The sequence below is a fragment of the Ursus arctos genome, unplaced genomic scaffold, assembly GCF_023065955.2.
Source record: "Ursus arctos isolate Adak ecotype North America unplaced genomic scaffold, UrsArc2.0 scaffold_6, whole genome shotgun sequence".
Classification (NCBI taxonomy): domain Eukaryota; kingdom Metazoa; phylum Chordata; class Mammalia; order Carnivora; family Ursidae; genus Ursus; species Ursus arctos.
Genome location: NW_026623078.1, coordinates 59,118,187 through 59,145,441, shown reverse-complemented (window position 1 = coordinate 59,145,441; position 27,255 = coordinate 59,118,187). Strand labels below are relative to the sequence as shown.

General features: G+C 34.2%; 1 protein-coding gene across 1 annotated transcript in view; it reads left to right on the top strand.

The window, feature by feature from the left end:
- The window catches only part of NUDCD1 (NudC domain containing 1), a 77,022-nt gene that overhangs the window by 11,934 nt on the left and 37,833 nt on the right, over positions 1-27,255 (top strand). Inside the window, exons 2-7 of the mRNA XM_026495561.4 lie at positions 28-182; positions 11,265-11,450; positions 14,550-14,730; positions 18,027-18,209; positions 21,979-22,183; positions 26,813-26,957. Coding sequence (XP_026351346.1) covers positions 28-182; positions 11,265-11,450; positions 14,550-14,730; positions 18,027-18,209; positions 21,979-22,183; positions 26,813-26,957 — 1,055 coding nt within the window. The remainder of the gene's footprint in view (positions 1-27; positions 183-11,264; positions 11,451-14,549; positions 14,731-18,026; positions 18,210-21,978; positions 22,184-26,812; positions 26,958-27,255) is intronic.

Here is a 27,255-nt window from a genome sequence, read left to right as displayed (position 1 = left end):
TTTATGTTTATTTTTCTTACATTTCAGCTGTGGCAGAAGTAAAACTTCGAGATGACCAATATACATTGGAACACATGCATGCTTTTGGAATGTATAATTACCTACACTGTGATTCATGGTATCAAGACAGTGTCTACTACATTGATAACCTTGGAAGAGTTATGAATTTAACAGTGATGCTGGTAAGAAAAATATCTGTAATATTAGGATTTTCCAATAAATTTGATTCTTAATTTTCACTTTTAATGTCCAGGGAATTGAGGTACACATATCTTTAATATATGGAATCGTTCCTATCATTAATCTATACAAGGCTCTATTCTGTTTAATATAGTTTTAATTTTTTCCTTTGTTCCTGTTACACTTAAGTTATATTTCCCCTCCACTCCCACCAATGAGCAACTACTCTAATGTGTTTTATAGATCAGTATTGACGTAACTGTTCATGTTTGCTTTTTCTAGTGTGAAGTGTTAACCCTGACTATGATGGTGGATTTGTCTGTTTTTCCTTTTAATTCTTGCTTTTTGTATTTTTAACTGTGTTAATTGGAGCACAAACATTTTGTCTGCTATGGATTTGTCCTTTTAGCATTGTGAAATGCCCCTCTTTATCTCTAGACTCTGGGGATGATTTTTGTCTTGAAATCTTCTGATAATAATACAGTTGTGCTGGCTTTTTTTTATTAGTGATATTCATCTTTTTCTATCCTTTTTCTTTCAGTTTATCAGTGTTGTTGTTTACAGTCTGATGCCTTAAACCACTCAGCCATCCTGACATGACAGTGTTGTTATTTTTAAAGTATGTCTCTTGTAAAGAGCATGTAGTTGGGTCTTGTTTTGTATCTAGCATGACAATCTGTCCTTTAATTAAAGGGCTTAGTACATTTATATTTAATGTAATTACTGATATGGTTGGGTTTATGTTACCATTTTGCTATCTTTTCAGTTTGTCCCATCTGTTCTTTGTTTCTTTATCTCAGTTCCTACCTGTTTTGGGATTAAGCAAATTTTCTTAAAATTCCATTTAATTTTCTCTTTTGGCTTTTATCTAAACCTGTTTGTGTTATTATTTTTTAAATGATTAATGTAGAGTTTATAGTATTCATCCTTAACTTATAGTCTTCCTCTAATTAATATTATTTTACTATAAAAACTTTACAATAATATATTATCCCTTTTATTTCTCTTATACTCTTCAAGCTATTTTTGTTCTATATTTTACTTCATATGTTATAAACTCCACAATAGATTATTAGTGTATTTGCTTTAAACAGTCAGTAGAATAATAGCTTCTTGACTACTCCCTGCTCCTTCTAGCACCGTTCTACATTGCATCAACAGAATCATCAATCTGATTTTTTTTAAGATTTCACATATAAGTGAGATCATATGGTATTTGTCTTTCTCTGACTTATTTCACTTAGCATAATGCCCTCAAAGTGCATCCATGTTGTTGCAAATGGCAGGATTTCATTCCTTTTTATGGCTAAATGAAATATTCTATATATATGAAAAACATTTTCTTTATCCATTCGTATATTGATGGACACTTAGGTGTTTTTTTGTTTTACTGTTTTGGCTATTGTAAATAATACTGCAGTGAACATAGGGATACATATATTTTTTCGAGTTAGTGTTTTTATTTTCTTTGGATAAATACCCAGAAGAGGAATCACTGGGTCATATGGTAGTTCTATTTTTAATTTTTTGAGGAACCTCCATATTGTTTTCCATAGTGGCTGCACCAATTTACATTCTCACCAACAGTGCACAGGGATTTCCTTTTCTCCACATCCTCTCCAACACTTGTCATTTCTTGTTTTTTTGATAATAGCCATTCTAACAGGTGTGAGGTGGTAATCTCATTGTGATTTTGATTTGCATTCCCTGAAGATTAATGATTGAGCATCTTTTCATATATCTTTTGGCCAACTGTATATCTTTTTGGGAAAAATGTCTGTTCAGATCCTCTGTCCATTTTTTTTTTTTTTAAGATTTTATTTATTTATTTGACAGAGAGAGAGGCAGCCAGTGAGAGAAGGAACACAAGCAGGGAGAGTGGGAGAGGAAGAAGCAGGCTCCCAGCGGAGGAGCCTGATGTGGGACTCGATCCCAGGACTCTGGGATCACGCCCTGGGCCGAAGGCAGATGCTTAACGACTGAGCCACCCAGACGTCCCCTCTGTCCATTTTTTAATCAGATTGTTTGTTGGGGTTTTGGGGAGGTTGCTATTATATAAGTTCTTTATATATTTTGGATACCTTATTAGGTATTTGATTTGCAAATATTTTTTCTCATTCCCTAGGTTGACTTTTCATTTTGTTGATCACTTGCTCTGCAGCAGCTTTTTTAGTTTGATGTAGTTCTCCTTGTTTATTTTTGTTTTTATTGCCCTTGCTTTTGATGTCAGATTCAAAAAATCATTGCTAAGACCAATGTTAAGGAGTTTACTACCTATATTTTCTTTTGGGAGTTTTATGGCTTCAGGTCTTACATTTAAGTCTATAATCCATTTTGAGTTTATTTTTGTGTATGGTATAAGATAGTCCAGTTTCACTCTTTTGCATATGACTCTCTGGTTTTCCCAACACCATTTATTGAAGAGACTGTCCTTTCCCCTATTGTATATTCTTGGCTCCTTTGTTGTAAATCAGTTGATCATATGTGTGTGATTTTATTTCTGGACTCTATTTTGTTCCATTGTCTTCAATTCCATACTGTTTCGATAACCACAGTTTTGTAAAGTAGTTTGAAATCAGAGATCATTATGCCTCCAGCTTTGTTGTTCTTTCTCAAGATTGTTTTAGCTTTTTGCAGTCTTTCGTCGTTCCATAAAAATTTGAGGATTGTAGTATTTCTGTGAAAAATTCCATTGGAGTTTTAATAGGGATTGCATTGAATCTGTAGATTGCTTTGGGTGGTATGGATATTTTAACAATATTGATTCTTCCAGTCCACGAGAATGGAGTATTTTCCCACTTATTTATATTTTCTTATAAATTCTTTTAATTTCCTGTGGATCCTTCTAGAAGTGGTTTGTTATTTCTGTGTGTCTGATTTTGGTTTCTTGGCAAGTGTAAGCACCAAGTGATATATACACATACATATATTTTAAAGTATTATTTATTTATTTATTTATTTATTTATTTATTTATTTATTTTAGAGAGAGGGTGCGCTGGGGCTTGATCTCACAACCTTGAGACCATGACCTGAGCTGAAACCAAGAGTCGGACACCTAACCAACTGAGCCACCCAGGTGCCCAGTGATATATATTTTTAAAATACAAACTCTTCATCTTCGTATATGCAGCTTATGGTGCCCTTCTGTCCAACCTTGTGTTTTACCATTTTGTCCACTATACCCTAGCAATACCAGACTCTTGCAGTTCCCGAGAAATGCTCTGTATCCTGTTGCCCTCAGCCCATTTCCTGTGTGATTAACTCTACCTGGAACATTCTTTCTTAGTTCTGTGTCAGGTTGCTTCCCAATCTTTACTTAAGTCCCAGCAAACCATCTCATCTGTTAAGCTTTCCCTGACATCCTCCTTTTGCTCCTCTGGGAGTATTCAAACCATTGGCTCTCAGATCTGTGTGAACTTTGAATTCCTTCTAGGCCAGGGGTTGGCAGACGTTTTCTGCACAGGGCCAGATAATTAAGATTTTAGGGTTTGTAGGCTAGACAGTCTTATGTCACAACTACTTGGTTTTGTGGTAGTAGTATGAGAGCAGCATTAGACAATATGTAAATGAATGAGTGTGACTGTATTCCAATAAAACTTTATTTTTAAAGATGACCTTGCCCAGATTTAGGTCATTGACTGTAGTTTGCCAAACCTTGGTCTAGGCCCTGGGTTTTTCTTATATTTCTATAATCCTGCCACCCAGCAGAAGGCTTGGTCAGTATGTTTGCTGAAATAATAACAGCTGTTTAAAGCTTATTCTTATCCTTTGGAGTTGGGTATGCATCCTTTTTCGCATTCTCTCTCTCTCTCTCTTTTTTTAGATTTATTTGAAAGAGAGCAAGCCCGTGGTGGGGGGAGTGTAGAGGGAGAGAGAGAATCCTCAAGCCGACTCCTTGCTGAGCGCAGAGACCTATATAGGGCCTGATTACAGGACCCTGAGATCATGACTTGAGTGGAAACCAAGAGCCGGCCACTTAACCGACTGAGCTACCCAAGCACCACAGCTTTGCTTTCTTGATAGGATCTTTCTCTTATTATTTCTTCTTCAGGCTCAGGTATGAGTCTTTGGTTTATTGAGATAAATGCTTTTAGTGAATAATAAATATTTCTTTCTCTTCAGCAAATGTTTATTGAATGCTATTATGTGCTTTGTAGCCACATATACAAATAAATTGATAACATGTAACAGTCGAAGTAGGGATAAGATGCAGACATAGTATGAGGAAGGAAATAATAAATGTTGAAAGACGAAGTGTTCAGAGAAGTTTCAGAAGAGATGTCACCTTAAGAGTTTTGAAGGATCAGTTAGTTTGCCATGCAAATTGAGGCAGCTATGTCTGCACATGACTTAAGAGGCACATTCAGCAAACTTCCGTAGGCGTGTGTGTACTACAGGTACTCTAGACTGATTTGCTGAAACACAGAGCATGTATGGAAAGACCTAAATAGTATACAGGCTATGGTTGGAGAGGAGGATGGCAGGGTGGGCAGAGGCCAGGTTTTGAAGGTAGGGAGGATCTATCATGTTATTCTGTGTTAAGCAAAGAGAAATGTTAAAAAGAAAGATTGATTCTTTGATTCATTTTAGTAGTAATTATGCTTGGTCGGGAGACAGGTGTGGATAGGGTCACAGTTTTGGGCCAGAAGCTTGGCTTTATCAGTTCACTTTTGGTAATCATGATTTGGAATACTAATACCAATTTAAATCACAAGATTGATTGAAAATGTGGAATGAAAGTTTAATGATAGCATTTGAAATACTATAAGCAGTGTAAGCAGTGTGGACTGGTCAATATAGTTTTCTTCTCCCATTGGAAAGTTTTCACAAGAAGTCAAATACTGTAATTTTATTAAGATAACTTATTTGACATGGAATCAGAGCAAAGACTAATGTTTTTGATCCCTTTTTCTGACCTATTCTCTGTGCTTCTATGAACTAGTTATCTTTCTGTGGGCTCATTATTATTATTCACTTAACCTTCAAAATATTTATTGAATACCTACTATATGTTACACATTGTTATAGGCCTGGGAATGCTGCAGCATACAAAATAAAGTTTCTTTTAGTTTATTAAGTCAAAGCAGAGTATGAACAACAGTTGACCCTTGAACAGTACTGGGAATCAGAGCGCTAAACCTCTCCTCCATTGCACAATCAAAAATTTGCAGTAGAAAAGTACAACTTTAGATTCCCCAAAACTTGACTAATAGCTTACTGTTGACAAGAAGCCTTACTGATAACATAAAGTTGATTAACAGATATTTTGTATATGTATTGTGTATTTGTATTTATTTTCACAAATTAGTTTCTTTAATTTTGTTTTTGGTGATATCTGTCAGATTTTTCTCTGACAGTTTTGCTCACGTCCTTAAAGGAATTGGAGAGCTTTCTGGAACTGGAACAGTTTCAGAGTAGAATGACCCTTTCCTTATATGTTAACTAAAGATTCTCTTTGGACCTATCTTATTATATATTCTTCTGTCCTTTTCAGTAATAGTCTTCTAATTATCCACTTGATTCTATGGTAATTGGTTTAGTCAAACTCTGTTTCTTTGGTAATTTTATAATATACTTTTTTGCTGGGGAAAATTGTTCATTTCTTCTTATTCTTTTCAGATTTGTTGCTGTAAATTTGCATGTTTTATGCTCTTAAGATTATCTTCTTTCTCTTTTTTCTCTTTTTCCGTAATCAAACTTTAGAAGGGTATTTTTACTATTATTTTTAAAGAACTATGGTGTTATTTTAGTTTGTTTTCTGCTTTAATTCAGTTTTGCCTTTGGTTTTCAAAATGTCTTGCACATCAGAATCACTTGGAGTAATTGATTAAAGCTAATTTCAGGTTATGGTTCTTAAAGATTCGGATTCGGTATGTCAGGGTCGATCATGGTCTGGGAATCTGCGTTTTATCAAGGACCTCATATGATTTTGCTCGTGGTCCAGTAACCAAGTTTTGAGAAACTGTGCACCTCTGATGCAGAGAGGAATACCACATTTCTTTCTTACTATTTTTGTGATCAGCAGCAAAAGAAACTGACCTGTTTCTTTTGAACTTCTGTGTTGGGGGCAGGTGGAGAGTGTTGGCCACTGGTTACACACTGGCTTTTTTAAAGCAGAAAAGTTATTCTAATACCCATTTTATTGTCTGATTTTTTTTTTTTTTTTTGAGTCAAAGGCACACATGCACAAATCTCAGAGAGGTTCTTTTGCTGTTGCTGGTTTACAGATAGCCCCCACCCTGTTAAATCTGTGCTAAACACTATTGTGGTCAAGAGAAGGCTGTAGGGCCCAGGTAAGGAAATCCACACATTGTGTCTGACCTTGAGATTTTGTCAGGAGCCAGCAGATGGCAGCAGTTCAACACACAGGTTTATAGAGGCATTATATTTCCAAGTCAGTTTATTTTGTCTGTTTACAATGCTTAATTTTAGAGAAATGTCAATTAGGAGGAAGTGCTTTTAGAAAGTAGAAAATGCCTTAGGAAAGCAAAAAAAAATTGTGTTTTTAAAACTTAATTCTTATGTTGTCATTTTATTAGGGTATTAGGGCTTCTTTTATTTTTATTTTTTATTTTTTATTTATTTTTTTAAAGATTTTATTTATTTATTTGACAGAGAGACAGCCAGTGAGAGAGGGAACACAATCAGGGGGAGTGGGAGAGGAAGAAGCAGGTTCCCAGCAGAGGAGCCTGATGTGGGGCTCGATCCCAGAAGGCTGGGATCACGCCCTGAGCTGAAGGCAGAGGCTTAACGACTGCGCCACCCAGGCGCCCCTGTTAGGGCTTCTTTTAAAGTTACATGTTTTGTTTCTTAATATTTAGGAAATTAATTCTGTTATAACTTTTTTCTCCATTTACCTGAAAAACTAGTTTGTTTCTCCTAAAGAAGTGTGTCATCTTGTGGTGCCTCTTTGAATTACACTTAAAGATCAGAGGAGAGTTACTAGATTCCATGTGAAGCCCACTTTTGTGAGGCTGTGTCTTGGAGTGAGTAACACACTGTAACTGCTTATTAGTCTAGCTCAGTTGCTTGCCAGTGTCTCCAAACTAGTATCTCGAGACCTGAATCTCACCTTATTTTCTGTAGTCGCATTTGTTAATAGGGAGCCAGTTATTTACCTCGTTAAAGAGAAAAATAAAGGGGAGGAGTAAGTTATTTGAACTGTGTGTTCTTAATGAATTATTAAAAGTTTTATGTTTTATAGAGACATTGCTCAAATTCCACTTAATAAAACATCATTTCTTAAAGCTTTAGCAAAAAAAAAGAGAAAGGAAAAAGGAAGTTTTCTTTTCTTCCAAATAAACTTAACAGTTATTTGTGATGAAAATGTTTTTCCAGAAAAAGATAACTTCCTTTTAAAAGGGCAAAATTTTAAATGTCACTGTGTAATAATACTAGTAAATGGCATCCTTACTTAATTTTTCTTGACCATTTTTCTTTAAACTTGGATAGTGCTTTCTATAAACATATATGTATTAGAAAAATGCCTTGTCAGGTCAAACCTTGTCTTCTTGTACCTGTGGCAAGAGGCCCACAAACTCCCGTTTAGAGATATTTTTCATAAATACAGTTCATATATTATTTACCATGTCACTTATAGTACAATATATTGATGTTTTTATATTTTTGTATTGCATTTTGTTGACCCAGGAATATAAGTAAAAATTTTATATAATGTGTTAGTCTGAAGAAAAACTGAATATAGTAGGTGCATTCACAGTGTTGTTCTTACTGTTTTTGCAGGGAGTATTCTAGAAATTGCAATGAGATCTGAGGTATCATTTGTTTAGAAAAACTTGGGTAGTGGTTTCTTCTCAAGAAAGTATGGAATACAGGAGAGACCTTCAACTTTTAGAGTGGAGTCAATCAGAATTTGAATCTTAGCCCTGCCATTTTCTTAGCATCAGAGTTCTAGGCAAATGATTTACTCTTCTGAATAGAGGTCTTTATCTCTCAAAGTGTGCATAATGATTTCAACTTCGTAGGATTTTGTAATTGTTAAATGAGATGGCAAAAACTCAGAGCACTTACTTAATACGTTACTTGTACATTGTAGGTATTCAGCAAATGTTCCACTCATCAGTGAAATTTTAATTCTTTTGCAATTCAGCTGTGAAATGTTACTGCAGAATTATTTTCAACAACTTTGAACATAGTTACATTAACTTTTATTTTTGTCTGGAAGAAGAAAATGATTGGGTGAGACAAAGACATTATAGATGCCAATATCATAAGACATTATTATAAGGACACTTTGTAAAACTGTCAGTGGAGGTTGTTCAGAAATAATTTAATACTCTAATTTAAGATTCACAGAAGAAAATATTTTATTGCATACAGTCCATTTAAAATTAAATGTACCCTTTGAGAATTAGATTTCAAAAATTAGGAACATTCAGGTCGCTTTCACTTAAACTATCGTTTAACTTATGTAAGAGATACACTGTGTTTTCTTTTGTATTTTAAGTTAATTTTTAGCTTTACGTTTATATACTTGAATATCTTAATTATTCTGTTGGATATCGAAATCATTTATCTGATAATTAGACTTCCAGCAATCTCAGTTGTGTGTAAACTTGTATTTAAAAGAAAATAGCTTAAAACAACCTTCATAACTGTATATGAAATGAAGCATAGTGATTTAACAGGTTTAAGCCCTGCATTTGTCCTAACAAGTGGTTCATTAGATTAGATGCAGTGAAGGGCATGTAGTGGGTGGGGGAGACCACTAGAAACCTTTACTTTGAAACAACTGTTTTGAGGAAGAAGTCCCATTTTATTTTATTCTATTAATATCTTTTAAACTATGTGCATTACACATAAATTGCTCACTGTAAAAAAAAAAAAAAAAGTCAGGCAATGTATTTGAAGCAAAAATAGAAAGTTTCCCCTTACCTTCAGTCTCCCTGACGTCCAATTGGACTATGGTCTTTTTTCCCTTTCTGGTGGTAAACACTATTAAGAGACCACCGGCATGTGTCTGTATACCTTACTCTGTGCTGTCATATCACAACATGTTGTTCCAACATATATGGATTCATACTGTATATATTCTGCATCTTTTTTTTTCAGTTATTTTGGAGATCTTCTTATGTCAGTATTATAAATCCACTTTTGTATATTTAACAGTTATTTGGTATTCCAAAGGATGGATATTTCACAATTAACCACTTCTCCACCAGTGTTCTCCAGACAAAGATACCAGGTACCCATCCATAGTTGAACAAGTTGGATTTATTACATTTTACAGCACAGGAGAATCCACACTGTGGGGGACCACATAGTGGTTCAGTAAGAGGATTTTAGAAAGGATTTATTACAGGATTGGGCTTGTATTAGGTGATTTTTTTCTGGTTAATTTTTTTTAACCACAGTTTTGCTATACATATCTTTACCCATTTAAACATTTTGGACATTCCTGTATTTCTTGTTCAGTTGCTAAGGCTCTTTATATGCCATAGATACTGGTCCTGTGTTATTTTTGTGGCAAATATTTTTCTCCCTGTCTCATACACGTCCTTTATTTTTCACAGGAAGACTTTCTCCATCCTGAGATTAAAACATGATTCATCTTCTAACAAAGTTATCTTACTTTTTCTTTAAAATATTTAGATTATTAATCCATCTGGAATGTGGAATTTTGTGTATGCTGTGAGGGAAAGAGCAATTTTTTTCCAGATCTCTAGTATCCCAATAGCATTTGTTTTGACCACTCCCATTTATTTCTCACTAATTGGAAATGCCACATCATGTTCTAAACGCCTGCATAGACATTAGCCTGCAGTAAAATATCTCTTAATTGACCTCCATTTAATTGAGTGACTGGGGTAACTGATATTCTCTCTTTCCTTCATATAATACACTGACTGCAGACCACAGTAAGCTTAATGTTTACTACTAGTAGGCTACTCAGTACTATGCTGATAGCAATTCTGTTTCCACTAGTTGAGTTTTACATCACTAACACTCAGATATGGTCATTCTAAAAACTTTATGCCAGGTGTGCTTGTCCTTGTATTTTCATTATTTAACCAGTATTATGTAAATCAGTAAAATATGAATACAAAAAGAAGGAAAGGTGCCATTTCAAAGAAAACTAAACTGGATGCTTTAGAAAGAGACAGTGGGTCACTGAAAAACTTGTGGCTGGTAAGGACATTTTGTTTACTTAAATTTTGTTAATATATGCATTTATCTAAGTAATTCTAGGAACAGAGAATGAAATACATGAATCAAGAATTACTTTTGGCCTGTAGGAAAATCTGTTAACTAAAAATTAAAATTTTAACATTAACAAATTATTGAATTGAGTACATCTGATATATAAGATGTTTATGTCCAGAAATGTAGACCTTTTTATATATTTTCTTGTAAAACATTTGAATGATGCAATCCATCTTATAGCTTTAAATTTTAAGGATATAGATACAATAAAAATGTGCTAACAGAAACCTAAGTTGTTAATATCTAAGTGCAGTGTTTTCATACCACAGGCTGATGTCTATAGAGACATTTAGAACATGATGTAGTATTTCCAGTTAGTTAAAAATACTGATCATTAACTCTAAACAATCAAGACCGGATAACCACAGTATATTCATTATCTCTTGCTGTGTAATATCTTACTTCAACACTTAGTGACTTGAAACAATAAATATTTGTCATCTCACAGTTTTTGTGGGTCAGAAATCAGAGTGGCTTAGCAAGGTGGTTCCTGTGTCAAGGTGTCTCATGAGGTTGTAGCCCAGTGATCTGAAGGCTCAAGTAGGGCCTTCAGATAGTTAGCTCACAAGGTGTTGGTTATTTTCAGGAGCCCTTATGTCCTCCCCATGTGGGTCTTCCAGGTGTAGTCCAAGAAAGAGCAAAATAGAAGATGTAATAGAAACTATGGCCAAGTTTGAGAAGTCACAAACTGTCACTTCTGCCATATTTTGTTAGAAGTGAGTTGTACAGCTCATACCCTAAGGGAGGGGAATTAGGCACCTTCTCGTGAATGAGAGAGTAACCACTACACTGCAGATATTTATTCTGTGTGCATATGGATCAAGGAGAGGGTAGATTCATTTGTTTGGCTTCTTTTTAGGACACTGCTTTAGGAAAACCACGAGAAGTGTTTCGACTTCCCACAGATTTGACAGCATACGACAATCGCCTTTGTGCATCTATCCATTTCACATCTTCTACCTGGGTTACCTTGTCAGATGGAACTGGACGATTATACCTCATTGGTACAGGTGAACGTGGAAATAGTGCTTCTGAAAAATGGGAGGTGCGGTTTTGTTCTTTGTTTTTTAGACTTGAGCAATGTCTGGAAAGTATATATAAATTAGACCTTAGTGATTTTGAAATAACTCTTTCTGGGCATGGTTTATGTGTGACCTCTTCATTTTTATAATATATAATGTTTTGGAAATTTTTAATTAAATTATAAAATACATACCTTTTACAAAACTGGTATCTTAACCATTTCTGGTTTGATCTGGGGTTATTGCAATTGTCAAGAATTGCATTCATTTGTTCAGCGAATGTATATTGAACGCTTTATATGTGTGTAAAGCAGTACACTAGTGTACTGATATTGTCTCCTTCTTGATGAAGAGTTAGCCAGGAATTACATTGGGATATCTTTTCTCCTATACTCATGTTATATTTGCTGGTATCTTTATGGGCCCAGCACACTCTGAGGCACCACTCTGCTAGCTGTCTGGTAAGTTGCCATTGGTCAAATACTGAGTTTACCAGAGTATTCCCTACTTGGAAGAATACACTATAACATTTATGTTATAGTGTGCCAAGCTCTGAGGTGCTATTTTTATTTCAGTTTTCTTAAAACAATGTAACATTTTTAAATCTGAGGGACAGATGAGGATTTTAATCATAATAAATAAGGAATTAATTTTTCTAGAGCCACAGTTTTTGAAGGTGGGAAAGAATGACACTGAGTTATACTAGTAAGTATATTGTGATACTGCTGTTGTCTAAATCTCAGCAGGTGGCCTTTTAGTTCTGGGTAGATAAAGAAATATGAACTTAATATATTTACATCTTATAAAATATTTTAATCAGACCAACAAATGCCTACAGAGATCAGGCTTTAATTATTTGAGAAAAACTAAGAAGGCCTTAGAACCAAATGGCTTGCCTTTCTTACAAAGTTATATTAAATGGTATACTACCAAATCGTAGTAATGCAAAAAACTAAACAAAAAACACAGTAAATAACCAGAACAACAGTAGTCTTTTTGTAGGAGGCCTTTGCAGGCCTTTGTAGTCACAGGTTTAAATAGTCATTGGACATTGTGACATTTTTCTGCTGTGGCCTCCAGTAATAACTTTTTTCTTTTTTTTTAATTTTTTTAATTTTATTAACTGAGGCAATGTGACACATGGATAGCATAACTACCTGAAACATTTGGAAGGAGTTTGGAGAGTGATGGATAGGAGAATGAGAATCAGGCTATGGATTCTTTTGGTTTTGAGCAGGAAGAGACACACTGACCCAGCTCACCTTCAGCTTAAAAATGACACCGCATACTATGCCAGAAGGAAATTCATATGGATTTATAAATCATTTGGTTTATGCTATGTACATCCCCTTGGTGCAAATTAGGCCTTTAGTAAATATTTTTAAAATCAAAAATGTAAATTTACTTCATGCCCTCTTCAGTGTACACTGCTGTAATGAGATTAGCACCCAGAGATGTTTGCAGTTAATAATAGTTTTGGGGAGAAGGGGAGCGGGACAGGGATGGGACTTGGGCACTAACTGAGGTGGGAGGGATACTGTGGTATACTGGTCACTGTAAGAGAAACAACTTAGGAGAGTTTTAGGACTTTGGGGAAGTTGGTGGAACAGAGAGGAAGCTAAAGGTGGGAGTGGTTGTGGGGTACAGTGGGGCATAAGGAGGCCAAGTAAGGACGGTGATGACTGCAGTGTAGAAAGAGAAAGGGAGACAGGAAGACTGCCTGCTTTTTGCAAGTGTGTTGCCTCTAATATGATGGGGGTGCTGTTATCAGCAGTATCACACTTGAGTTGCTAAGCTTATTCCGGAGACAGGAAACTTCAGCCTAACAATTTATAAAGGTTTAGACTTCTACTTCCTGGTTTCATTCCCGTCCCTTTCACTCACATGAGAGAAAGAAGAGAAGGAAGCAATAAACTAGCTACTTGTACCTGACAACACTTACTATCTTTCTTTCCTCGCTTTGGTCTCCTGTTGTACCCCAAACGCAAGCAAAACTCTGTCAAACAACTAAAACCTGTGTATCGTCTCAGTTTTGAGTATTTGAGATATTTTTTTGCTGTTCTTGCTCTTTTTGTGGAAGACCATAGAATGGATTCCAAAGGTCTACTATTTGAATAATTTTGTCAGAGGTGCTCAAACACTAAGGGAAATTGACATTAAATCATACTTTTCTTTATAAGACTTCCAAGTAGGAGCAGATAGGGTAGGATTCCAGATAGATGGAGTTTTTCTGTTTTTGTTTTTTTTTAAAGCTAACTTTTGTCATTTGGATATTTTCTTCAACCATTTATTTTTTCATTTATTCAAAAATCTTGCTTAGTGAACAGTCTTAAAATATCTCTTCTTTATTTTTTACTCTGAAATAAATATAATAGTCCTTTAGATAATGTGTTTGTGATAGAAAAAATAATTTATTAAGATTTTGTGTCTCTGTATGGTACTTAGATTTGCTTTTTAAGAAGACACTTCAGTATTATATTTAAATAGAGTTTGTTGAATTATAACTTTTAAATGTAAAGGGGCTGTTTTATTTGTGAAAAAGAAGAAAGTTTCAGTGGTGTCTCTCCAATTCCTTTGACTCTGACCTTTTTAAACTTCCAAGAAACAAACAGAAGAACAAAACAGAACAGAACAAAAATAGGAAAAAACCATACATACACACATGCACACACATATGCATTAACAACAATATTCAGAAACTAAGAGGAACAAAGAGGAAATAAATCATATACAAGATAGGAGAAGAGATAAAGGAGTCAACATTAACCTGCTCATGTCCTCTTTTGTGTAGAGCACTGTTTCACTTGTTAATTCTTTTCTAGAGGTTGCTTCTAGTTCTCTTTCTCCTTTTGATGCTGCTTGGATGCCCTGTTGTTTTCCTTGTTTTTAAGCCAAGAGTACTTACCACTTTTTCTATTAAACAAATAGGCATTTTTAAAAAGTTCTTTCTTCAAAGAATGTTATTTGAACTTGCAACCTTTATTTAAAGGCTTTTTCATTTTTCTATTCCTTATAATAAATAGTATCCAAATTAGTTGTTGTTTTATCTGTACATTCTCTCTGTGCTACCTTCATTTTTGTAATATGTACATTTTTGTGTACGTAACTTTTTTTTTTTGTAGATTATGTTTAATGAAGAGCTTGGGAATCCTTTTATCATAATTCACAGTATCTCACTGCTGAATGCTGAAGAACATTCTGTAACAACCTTACTTCTTCGAATAGAGAAGGAGGAATTGGATATGAAAGGAAGTGGATTCTATGTTTCTTTGGAGTGGGTCACTATCAGTAAAAAAAATAAAGGTAAAATATAACAACACTGTGAATCCATAGTGGTTGGCACCATTTAGTAGATTTTGAAATGCAGAGCTGTTCCTGTAAATGCTGTTGGCTTTTTCTTGGGTGGTGTTGGTGTGATTCTAATACCTGACACTTAGTGGAATGAATTCCTGTAGATAGTTTCTCTTCAGGTATGGATTATTAAAAAAATAGTAATGTGCTTCCAGAGTCAATTATGCCTTTTTGTATAAAAGCAGACATTCTTACATAACTTTAGAAGAATTTTACATAGGGGCGCCTAGGTGGCACAGTGGTTAGGCGTCTGCCTTCGGCTCGGGGCGTGATCCTGACATTATGGGATTGAGCCCCACATCAGGCTCCTCCTCTATGAGCCTGCTTCTTCCTCTCCCACTCCCCCTGCTTGTGTTCCCTCTCTCGCTGGCTGTCTCTATCTCTGTCGAATAAATAAATAAAATCTTAAAAAAAAAAAGAATTTTACATAACTTTAGAAGAATTTTAAGTGTATATTTTCAATATATACAACACTATATATATAGAGAGAGAGAGAGAATTAAGTGGATTTTTCTGTAGTTGAGAACAAAGGGAGCTTGTTTCCATGATGACTGTTTGCCCTTTTTCTCAGTTTTTATTAACTTACTCATTTAACTTATGAGTCTTAAATTATAGCTGACCCTTGAACAACAGGTTTGAACTGTGCAGGTCCACATATACATGGGTATTTTTTGATAAATAGAGGATAGTACTATAAATGTATTTATGATTTCCTAAATAACACTTTCTTTTCTCTAGCTTATTTTATTGTAAGAATATATTATATAATACATACACAAAATAGTGTTAATCGACTGTTTTTGTTTTTGGTAAAGCTTCCAATCAACAGTAAGCTATCAGTAGTTAAGTTTCTTGGGGAGTCAAAAGTTATACACAGATTTTTGACTGCACAGGGGATCAGTGCCCCTAACCTTCATATTGTTCAAGAGTTAACTGTTAATTTATAATCTGATAAAGTGCTTGATTTCTAAGAGGGCTTTTTTTATTTTAAAATGAACATGTGTATATGTACATATATGTATGTGTATATGTGTGTGTATATATACATATATATGTAACAATAGTTTATAAGTAAGCTGAGTAAATTTCCTAGATTTGTTCTGCGAACTGTTTAATATAATTTGTCTGTTGTTTTTCCCAGTGTTGTAGTTTCATCTCTGGAGTAACACAGTAACTCAAAACTTTAGGTATTGGAAAACTTTCTGTATAGGGCTAGATGGTAACCATACAATTTATATCACAACTACTCAATTATGCCACTGTGGCACAAAAGCAGCCATTGATAATACATAAATAAATGAGTTTAGCTGTATTCCAATAATGCTTTATGGACATTTGAATTTTATATAACTTTAACATATATTTAAATATTATTATTTTCATTATTTTTAGTCATTTAAAAAAGTATAAAATTCATTCTTAGCCCACAGACCATATGAAAATATGCATAAATTCAGCTTTGTCTCCACTGGCCATACTTTGCCAATCTCTACTTTAGATAATAAAAAAAATTATTTTTTTTTATTAAGGTAATTAACTCAACAACTTACAGAGAAATCATGGTGCATATTTTTCCTCCTGTTCTCTGGTTCTGTGACAACTGTAGCTTAGTTCACAGTAACTGTGACACTCTGTTCAAGCTTCACCCTTGCATTCCCTTTGCTTTGTGTACTTGCCTCAACTGGACAGATACAATCAGACTCACTTTTCTTCTTATCTCCCAAGGTTGTAATTAGAGGAATATTAATTCTCATGGTTCACTTTCTCTCTCATTACTCTTCTTAATGTCTCATTCCTTTCACTCCCCAAGTATTATTAATATAATTGTTACTCTTTTCCTTTTTCTTTTTTAATGAACATAACAGTGCTTTTCTAAACTGTGTTGAGAGGAACATCTGATAAGCTATGTTTTGTGGTCAAATATCCCTAATACACATTCAACATGTTAAAGGTTCTAAAAATTTTGAGTAATAAAGAGAATTTAATTTTAATCAAGCATTTCACAACTTATTTAATCATGGAGTTAACTTGAAATTCACCTGTTATTCTCTCTTGCACACATATTGGGAAAAGCCACCCTATAAACTATGTAGTAACTAAGTCTGGGTCTTTGGAGTCAGGTAGGACTCTTTGCCTTGCATGTACTGTGCAGGAAGTGTATTAGCTCATTCATAAATTTACAGTTCTGTTCTTAAATATGTATGAGATAAATGTGAATGTAGATGAAGATTTAAAGGAAAAAATGACATACTTTAGAACAGATTGTATCATTATGTATAATGTGACATTGAGTTGCGATTTTTGACTACTCATTGTGAAGCTTACTTGTTAAAGTACAACCCACTTTAATAGAGTAACTGTAAGTAAAGGTGTGGACTCAGCTGTAATGTTTAGTACTTTTTAAAGCAAAAAAAACCCCAAAAAACCCCTATTTTCAAGAATAAATTCAGTTATTTTACCAGAAATTTTCATGATACAGTTAATTTTGTATCTTCTTTATATTTCCTATTTTAAATTTTATATCTTAAAATTAAGTATCATTACTTATGCTTGATTACAGTTGGCATGTAGATCTGTCTCTTAGTGTGTATAAAAATAATTTCTACCATAAACATTTCATTTTAAGGAAACCCTCTTAACAATAGCTAGAATAGGCAGAAAAATAGTCCACACCATACCTTTCCTTTATCCTTAGTGTGTGGCTCTTTTCAGAAGATGCCTATCATGTACCTGCTGGGAACATAGACAGGCTATAGTAAAGGAAAAGGTAGATCCATCAGAAGCTGATATTGCAGGTAAGTTAGTCACTTTCAAAGTCTAGAGCACTGCTGTCCAATGAAAATTTCTGCGAAGTGGACACGTTTTATATGTGTGCCATTTAATACAATAGCAGCTAGCCATGTGTGGCTGTTGAGCATTTGAAATATGGCTAGTGTGCTTAAAGAACTGAATTTTAAATTTTACTTAATTTTGATTAAATATCTACTATGGCCAGTAGCTACCACATTGGAAAGCACAGTCTAGAGCAAATTTCATCAGACCTGGTATTTTAAAGTAGGGGTGTATTTACAGAAAATTAGGTTATAAATCTTTTTATCCCTATGAAAAGACTCTTAATAGCATGCCTTTTAACAGTACACTTAAAATACTTAATTTTAATTAAAACTAATAAACAAATATTTTCAGGATATTTTTACAATACAGTGTTTTTGTAATTTTTTGTTCTAAAATGCTTTGATTTCTTACAGATGATAACAAATATGAAATTATTAAGCGTGATATTCTCCGTGGAAAGTCAGTGCCACATTATGCTGCTATTGAGCCTGATGGGAAGGGTCTGATGATTGTCTCCTACAAGTCCTTCACATTTGTTCATGTTGGTCAAGATCTTAAAGAAAATCAGAATGAGAACATGTCAAAGAAAATCAAAGGTAATTTTACTCTTCACCTTCATAGAGCTCATATGTGTTTATGCACACACACATTTATGGCTGCTTTATCTTTATTTTTCTTTATATGTGTTAGAATAGTCTTTTGTAAAATGTACTACCTAAATAGTATGAACTGTTTTAATTAGTAATTTTGTAATCACCAAAAATGTTTTTAAAAAATCTGTACAGGGGCGCCTGGGTAGCGCCGTCGTTAAGCGTCTGCCTTTGGCTCAGGGCGTGATCCCGGCGATCTGGGATCGAGCCCCACATCAGGCTCTTCCGCTGGGAGCCTGCTTCCTCCTCTCCCATTCCCCCTGCTAGTGTTCCCTCTCTCGCTGGCTGTCTCTCTGTCAAATAAATAAATAAAATCTTTAAAAAAAAAAAAATCTGTACATTAGCTTACCTGTTTAGATCTAATAAATACCTATTAAATGAATAAATGATGTCTCTTATTGGTGTTCGAGAAGCTAGCTAATTGAAGATATTAATCTTTTAAAATATGCTAAACTCTGTTGATTACAGGTGTATACTAATGTACATGTTCTTAACTTTTAGTACTAAGCTGAAAAAAAGTTCTAGAGGGCAAAATCATCAAGTTTTCCCAATGCTAAATGAATAAATGGATATTTTAGAACAAAGACAGTAATAAGGTCTTCCAAAAGAAATTTATATTTACTGGGGTGCCCACGTGGCTCAGTCAGTTGATCGTCAACTCTTAGTTTTGGCTCAGGTCATGATCCCAGGGTTCAGCTCTCACTCATCAGGGAGTCTAGTTAAGGATTCTCTCCCTCTCCCCTTCCCATGCTGGTGTGTGCACTCTCTCGCTCTCTCTCAAATAAATAAATCTTTAAAAAAAAGAAATTTGTATTCCCATACAAAGAATATATACTCTTCTATTCAAGAGAACATCACTCTGTAATCAATACTGTTCATATTTCTGATGTTTATAGCCAGAGAATAGTTTTTTTTAACTTAACAGATTTTCACAGTATTTGACAATTATACATACGAATCTCTGAATGTACCTTACTGTTACTTAATTATATAAAATAAAAATTAGTTTCACTATTTTTATCCAGTTAGACCTTCTAAACAAAAATCCTTTGAAAAGTATTTGAAAATAATAATGTAATAAATATTTTTAAAATATTTTTCCCGGGTTTATAGATATTTGCACCTTTGAATATGAGAGTTGTGCTTGGTGACTTTTTATTTAGCCTCACAACAACTTGGTTTTCTTATATGTAATGCATTTTTTGTCAGATTATCTCTAAGATCCCTTTCCAAATAAATTCTTTTCTGTCTTCATTATAACGTTGAAGTCTTGTAGAGCTTAGCCAAAACAGCTATTCATATCTCTAGACCACATGCCCTTTAGGACTCTTGGTGAGCAGTTGCAAAGGAGTGAAAGAATGCCCTACTCTTTGGAGCCATTCTGCCTAGTAGCTGAGACCCATGTGGTTCCAAGACAGATCGTAGCCTGGGAGGGACACAACATCTTTTTAAATCACTAACTACCAGTTCAGGTGTTGTTTTTCTTGTTGACATCTCACTAATATTGAATTCCTCCTGAATACATCATTATGTCATTTCTTCTCTTGTAGTGTGAATCTCAAATTCCCCCTGTATTTTTCTGTTTTCCTTTTAATAAACAGCCTTTACTTATAAAGGAAAAATGTAATTTTTAAAAAAATTATGGATAATCTGTTAATTATATATAGCATGCTTTCTTGTAAATAATCTTCTGAGAATATATACTGGCTTCATTTTCTGTAAACCTCAAGAAAACGGATACTGTCTGTTGCCTATTTGATGTTGTCATAATGATATAAGTAATAGCATTTTCTTTGAAAGACTTAAAACGGGCACCTGGGTGGCTCAGTCAGTTAAGCATCTGCCTTGGGCTCAGGTCATGATCCCCAGGGTACCGAGATCCAGGCCTGCTTTGGGCTCCCTGCTCAGCGGGGAGCCTGCTTCTCCCTCTGCCATTCCCCCTGGCTTGTGCTCTTGGGCTCTCTCTATCTCTCTGTCAAATAAATAAATAAAATCTTTAAAAAAAAGAAGACAAACTGAAAACATGATTTCCAAAAACATAGAAAGGCATTCAGCAACCAACAATTGAGGAAATTATTTAGGTGTTTGTATAACTTAGTAGAGAGAGGTTTAAAAAATTCTGGCTTTCCCTTTTAGTCTACTTTTATGGCCTTTAATTTTTACTAAAAGCTCCTGTGATTTTGTACTCTTCGCCTTCCCATATCTTCCAGAAATTATCCATTGAGTCATTGTTACATGTAAACTGCCTTGTTAACTTTTGTGATAGACAGAAAATTGAGTGAAACAAATTACTTGCCTTAAGGAGCTTATAGTTACCAATCTTTTAAGCTACAGTTGAAACTTTTTCAGTGAGTTTATATTAAAAGTACTTCTAAAGAGATAAGAGAGGGGCTCTGAGAACCTGCTTAAAGGAATGTGATACAAGCTAGAAATTAATCCAAAGTAACATTTTATACTGAAAATTTATTCATTTTTAAATGTATTTCTATAATATCATGCTTGTTAAATTTTATTTAACATCAAATAGAAGTGACCCTTTAAGAAGATATATCATACCTAATGTTAAACATGATCTTCGAGCATATCTAGTATTCACAAAGTTTTTACACAAAACGGTGCAAAAAGAAAAAGAATAATAAAAGAATAATAACCCCCAAACAAGAATGATAACCCACATTTAGTGAGAGTTTATGGTATACTTAATAATAGAATTGATATTAAATATTTTATAGGTATTAACTCATTTAAATTTTAATAGTTCTGTGAGATATGTAATATTTTGTTATCTTATTTTACTGATCAGAAAAAAGAGGATCAGAGATGCAGTTGCATACCAAAATTAATAAATGGTTGAGCCAAGATTCAGACCTAAGACTGGTCAACTCTGGAGTACTAGTTCCTAACCACTGTATCATATTCCTTTCTAATAAGCGCGTGGACATGTTAATGTTTATGGATATCATTAAGCAAATGTTTATTCTTTTTGTACTTAAGCCCTATTTTCTTATTTCATGGTTATAATGTATGATGGGTTTTAAGGTATTTCTTTAGTAGCTGGCTTTTTAGAAGACAAGCCGAGGAGATAGAGAAGGAGGTGAAGGGTGGATTGTTTCATTGGGAACTTAGACAAAATACACAGACAGCCCTTGAATTTCCTATGAAATTGCTTTCATGCAACAAAATTGTGGGGTAGAATAGCTAGTTCCTTTGTAAGTAAATACACCTTTTATTTTTGTGTGGATTTGTATCTCACCAAATAATAGTGGTCTCCTGTATCACAGAGTTCCATCATTAGGGCAAATCAAGGCAATGGTGAAAGATTCAGACAATGGTTTATGACATATTTGTCATTCTTTTGAATTGGGAATCTGCTGTGTGTGTGTGTGTGTGTGTGTGTGTGTAAAGAGAAGAGCAAGGAGGAAAAGAGGGGAACTGGGATGCAGGGAGAGAATGAATGGGGTAAAGGATTGCTATCATTAGTATTTTATGAGTGTTTATGTCCTAGAGCATTAGGTAAGCCTGGAAGAGGAAATGTCAAGTGCAATTGTTGTAATTTGTTGAAAATTCCCCAAAGAGATCTGTTTTTGTTTATAATTACTTTTTTTTTATAAGATCACTAGGAATTATGCTAAGATTCTTTTAGATCGGTGTTCTTTTATATGCTCTAGTCTCTAATTCTTTTTTATTACATAATGTGTTTTTCTTTTCCCAACAGAACCTCTGTATTACTGGCAACAGACTGAAGATGATTTGACAGTAACAATACGGCTTCCAGAAGGCATTTCTAAGGAGGACATTCAAGTACAGTTTTTGCCTGATCACATCAACATTGTGCTGAAAGGTCAGAGGTTTCTGGAAGGAAAACTCTATTCATCTGTTGATCAAGAAAGCAGTACATGGATAATTAAAGAGAATAATAGGTAAATATAGAGTTGTATTTATATTTAAAATTTTGTTTTTCTTTTTTCTTTTTTCTTTTTTTTTTTAATCCTTTCCACAGTAACCACAAAGTTGTATACTACAATAGGCTGTCTGTATTGCTGATTCTTTTTCTTAGATTAAAAATGGAGTTACTGCATCAAAAAGCATAATTATCATTAAGATCAAAGATGCTACTGTAATCATTGTTGGCATTCAGTGGTAGAGCTTTTCATTACCAGCTCTGGATAAAATCATAACAATATTAACAGTAATAATTAATAGATAAAAATGTGTTATTTTTTTTTAACGAGAGAGCCTGCACACAAGTTGGGGTGGGGCAGAAGGAGAGGGAGAAGCAGACCACCAACTGATCCAGGAGCCCTATGCAGGGCTCAAATCCCAGGACCCCAGGACCATGACCTGAGCCGACAGCAGACATTTAACCAACTGAGCCACCCAGGTGCCCCAAAAATAGTTATTTACTTTAATTAATACTTTAAAATCTTTTAAACTAATTTTATTTATTTCAATTTGCCAACTAGATAAGAATTCCTGTTGTTTAAATTTTAAGATATATAAAGGGTAAATAGTACAAGGGCTCCCTCTAGCCCAGGCCTTCCTGTCACCCTTCTCCTCCCCATAACCACTATTATAGTTTCCTTCTACAGGTATTTTATGCGCATTCAAGCAGATACATATTTTTTTTAACAAAAAAGATTTCAACATAGCTATACATAGTTTTTTATAGCTTGCTTTTGTTGACATTCAACAATAAATCTTGTATAACTTTCCATAACATATACGTAATAATTTTTTTTATTCTCCTTTATGGCTGTTTATGGTATTTTACTCTATCAACTAACTGCACAATCATTTTTAAAAAATGGTCCTTTATTGTTGGATATTTTGACTGTTTGCAATCTTTTGCTACAGTGAATGACTTTCTGGATGATTCAGTAGTTTCATTGAGTGACACAGGTGTCAGACTCAATGGAGTCTACATTTAAAATCTGAATTTTATCTATAAAAACCTCAGTAAAAGGAATATGTAAAACAAATAGGTGAAGGTTAAGTGTGTTATAAAACTATAACCTTTGCTTCTGCTTTTATTCCACTTTGCAAATCTGTTGTCCCAGAAACTTTACTCACTCCTCAGTTACTTGGATTAATAAAATTACTCTTTCATTATAGGTTAAGTGTTAGTAATTACTGCATTCTGTGATAAAAAGGGTCAGATTTGTTCAGAAGTTGGTCAAAATTAGATATTTTTACCTTAAATATAATTTTCTATTTGTAATATAAGACCCATATGAGTCTTTGATATGAGTCTAAATCCTGAGAATCTAAGAAATAGATATCTACTTCAAAAAAATTTTAAGCTTTATGCTTTTAGATCCTGAATTCATTTTCTTAATGGGGAAATTTGGTGACTTGGTTACACTTTCTTTTTTAATGAAGTAAGAAAAATAGATTCATGAGTAAATGATGTCATTTATAATTTATTGAGAATTATTGAACTATTCAGTTTTCAATATTCAATGACTTCAACAAAAAAGAGTAATGATTTCTGTGAATCTGATTCTTTGTCTTTCTGTTTTGGCACATGAATTTTTTTTTAACTGTTCTAGTAATTCTTTCTAACCAGTTTTAATCATGGTATATTTTAAGTAATCACTGTAGTTCTTCCAGCATTTTTCATAATCACTCCTGCAAATGTTTATGAAAGTATTTTTATTGTAATTCTCAGAAAAGTAATACTCTTTTAGAGGGAGAGTGAAAAGTTGACCTGAGCTACTAGATTAAAGTCAATCTATGGACATGATAGTTTTCAAAAATCCCACCTGCAAGGTGATAAAAGTCGTTTATTATAGAGTCCTGACCAACAGTCTTACTACTTCTTGCTTTAGGCATATCATACTTATTAACACATCCAGTTATACCAATTGAGTAGCTACCTGATTTTGCCAGTAGTTTATCCATTTACCTGGAAGATAAAGATGTGGAAAGGACACAGATGAAAAGAACTGTGGATGTTTCTGGTAATCCCTGCCTGACTATGGTGAGGTCACCACAATCAAGCACATTGGCTTTTGCCTCATTCTTTGTGAACTTTGACATGCTAACACACGGAATTCCTAACAGAATCTCATAAAGTTACTCTTTCCTAATTTTATTTTTCATTGAAGTGTAATTAATATAAAATGTATTAGTTTCAGTTTTATAATATAATGATTCAACAATTCTGTACTTCGTGGTCATCATGACAGGTATACCCCTAATCCCTTTACAGTTTTTAACATATTTTAAACACTTAATTATCTGAAAGGTTCTTTAAGAAGTATTTTATATCTCCACATTCTGTTTAAACATATTTTATGAGAGAGATTTGAGGGTAGCATTTATAAACTTTCAAACCAACTATAACATATTGTTAATACAAGTCATGAAGCAGTAACCCAGCAAAGCTCTAGAATGGCTGGATCCAAAGATAGCTTCAGCATTTAATACGCGAGCATAAACCAGTATTGTTTTCCCATTAAATTTGAGGTTCTTGATTACAATTTTATGTTACGAAGGATAATTACAATGACGTGTTGGTGGTATCATTGGTTTAAAAACATGATTTTCTGTTAAATTATTCATCTCTCTCATTTTTGAATGCTTAATGTTCCCTCTCACTTTGGAAGGATTTGTTAACTAATCTAGGTTATCATGTTATATGTTCTTTTTTGCTTGGATGGTAGGCTATGATACTAGTTTTAAAATGTAGAAATGCAGTTGTGCTAAAAGGGTTGTATTGAGTAGGTGTGCAAATTTAATGATGGTTCAGAAATTATAAATGAGATTGTATGAGCTGTAGGTAGCAGCTGACGAGAAACAGTACTTACACATTGTGGTCACAGTAAGCTTTCTTTACTAGTTATTTACATATATTTGTTCAAAGAGGCAGAATAGTACAGTAGTGAGGAACATGAACTTGGAGCCAGACTGCTTTCCTAGCTTGTGACTTTGACAAGTTACTTAACCTCTCAGTGCTTTTTTTTTTCTTACTTGTAAAATGAAGATGAGAATACTACTTACTTTATTTGGTTGTCGTAAGCAATCAATGAATTAAAAACACGTAAAATGCTTGACAGCACCTGGCATATGGGAAGAGTAAGTATGAGTTGCTGTCATGATTCTTCATCATCATCATCATCATTATTTTCAAGATTACCTTTCCCTTAGAGAATGTATTATGGTAGTAATTTTTAATGCTAATGATAGGAACTCATTACATGGAAAGATATTTTGTATAATCTCTTAAAATAAGTGGTTTCAGAAAAATTTAAACTGCTGTAATTAATTCATGAGGTAGTGATAATAACAGCCTTGAAAAAGAATAACTGGTAGGTTTGCATGTTCTATTTGATAATTATGATAATAGTTATTATAGTGTCCTTGCAATTTTTCCTTGCAGTTGTGTTCCAGGGCACGGGTTAGTGGCACACGTGTCCCAGAGATGGCACATGGAAAAGGTTGCTTCTCCAGCTACCACCACCCCCACTTTTCTCTGTGTTAATAGCATCAGCTACTCCTAAAGCAGCTTACTGAATTTCCCTTCCTATTCAAGAGGCACATGGCAACTCCTGTGTCCACAGTCTGCTCCGACTCAGCTCTCTTTCCCCTTCCTGCTGCATCAAACCTTAATCTCAGTATTCATTGACAGGCCCTTTTTAGTGTATTTGGAATTTGTGTTTAATGGCTTAGATGTACAGAATTAGATTTTCAGTTGATAGAGACCACATTAGCAACTTTTTTCCCCCTAAGGAGTTATCAAAGAATTATTTTCTAATTTCTACTTTTTTTCCTTTAAAATATGTGTTTTAAAAATTAACATTTGTATTAATCTAACTTGCCTGATGTTTACATTAATAATTATATATTATGGCTACTAGTTTGGGGAAGTGAAGCTAGTCATTGGTTCCATGAAAAAAGAGGGACCTTTAGTTATATAGTCCCTGCCCAGTTAACTTTATGTGCCCACCCCAGTCTCCACCCTCAGCACCACCACTATTCCCTAGTAAAAGATTTCATAGATCCACGCTGCTTGCATTTGTCACTTAAGTTTAGTAACACACTGCATACCTGGACTACAACAGTACTTTTAGGGGGTCTTACTCTTGCCACTTTTCTTATCAGGCCATTTGACATACCATTTCCAGTGGTATTTTTTTGTTTGTTTATTAAATGTAAATTATTTACCCTTGGGGCACCTGGGTGGCTCAGTCTGTTAAGTGTCTGCCTTCAGCTCAGGTCATGATCCCCAGGGTCCTGGGATCCAGCCAGTGTCCCGCTCCCTGCTCAGCGGGGAGCCTGCTTCTCCCTCTCCCACTGCCACTCCTCCTGCTTGTGCGCTCGCTCCCTCTGCCAAATAAATAAATAAAATCTTTTTTAAAAATCCATAAATTATTTACTCTTGGATTACAGATTTTCCATCTGTATTCCATTGACACAAGTTTTGGTAAAACATCTCTGGCTGGAAACCAAGGGGGATTAAATTCAGTGGAAGATGGTTCTGTTTGGTGTTGATTATATAATTTGTATAGTTGCTTAATGTAACATTACTTTTCTTGTTTAATTTCTAGCTTGGAGATTTTCTTGATTAAAAAGAATGAAGGACTAACATGGCCAGAGCTAGTAGTTGGTGATAAACAAGGAGAGTTTATAAGAGACTCAGCACAGTGTGCTGCAATAGCTGAACGTTTAATGCATTTGACCTCTGAAGAACTGGTAAGCAATTGCAGTAGTAGTGTCACTTTCCAGAGGTCTGGAAGTATGTTATGTGAGGATTATGCCATGTTTTTCAAACATTATTTTACATTTGCTAGTGTTAGAGACACAGATTAGGCACTGCAGGCTGGTGTTTGAATATAGCTTAAAATTCTAATATTCATTCCTTACACTACATGAATACATATATGTGTGTGAGATTGTTGTATAAGGTGGGTGTTCATGCATGCATGTATTTCTATGTATGTACATATATATACACACATACATATGTATACACATACATATATATTCACAC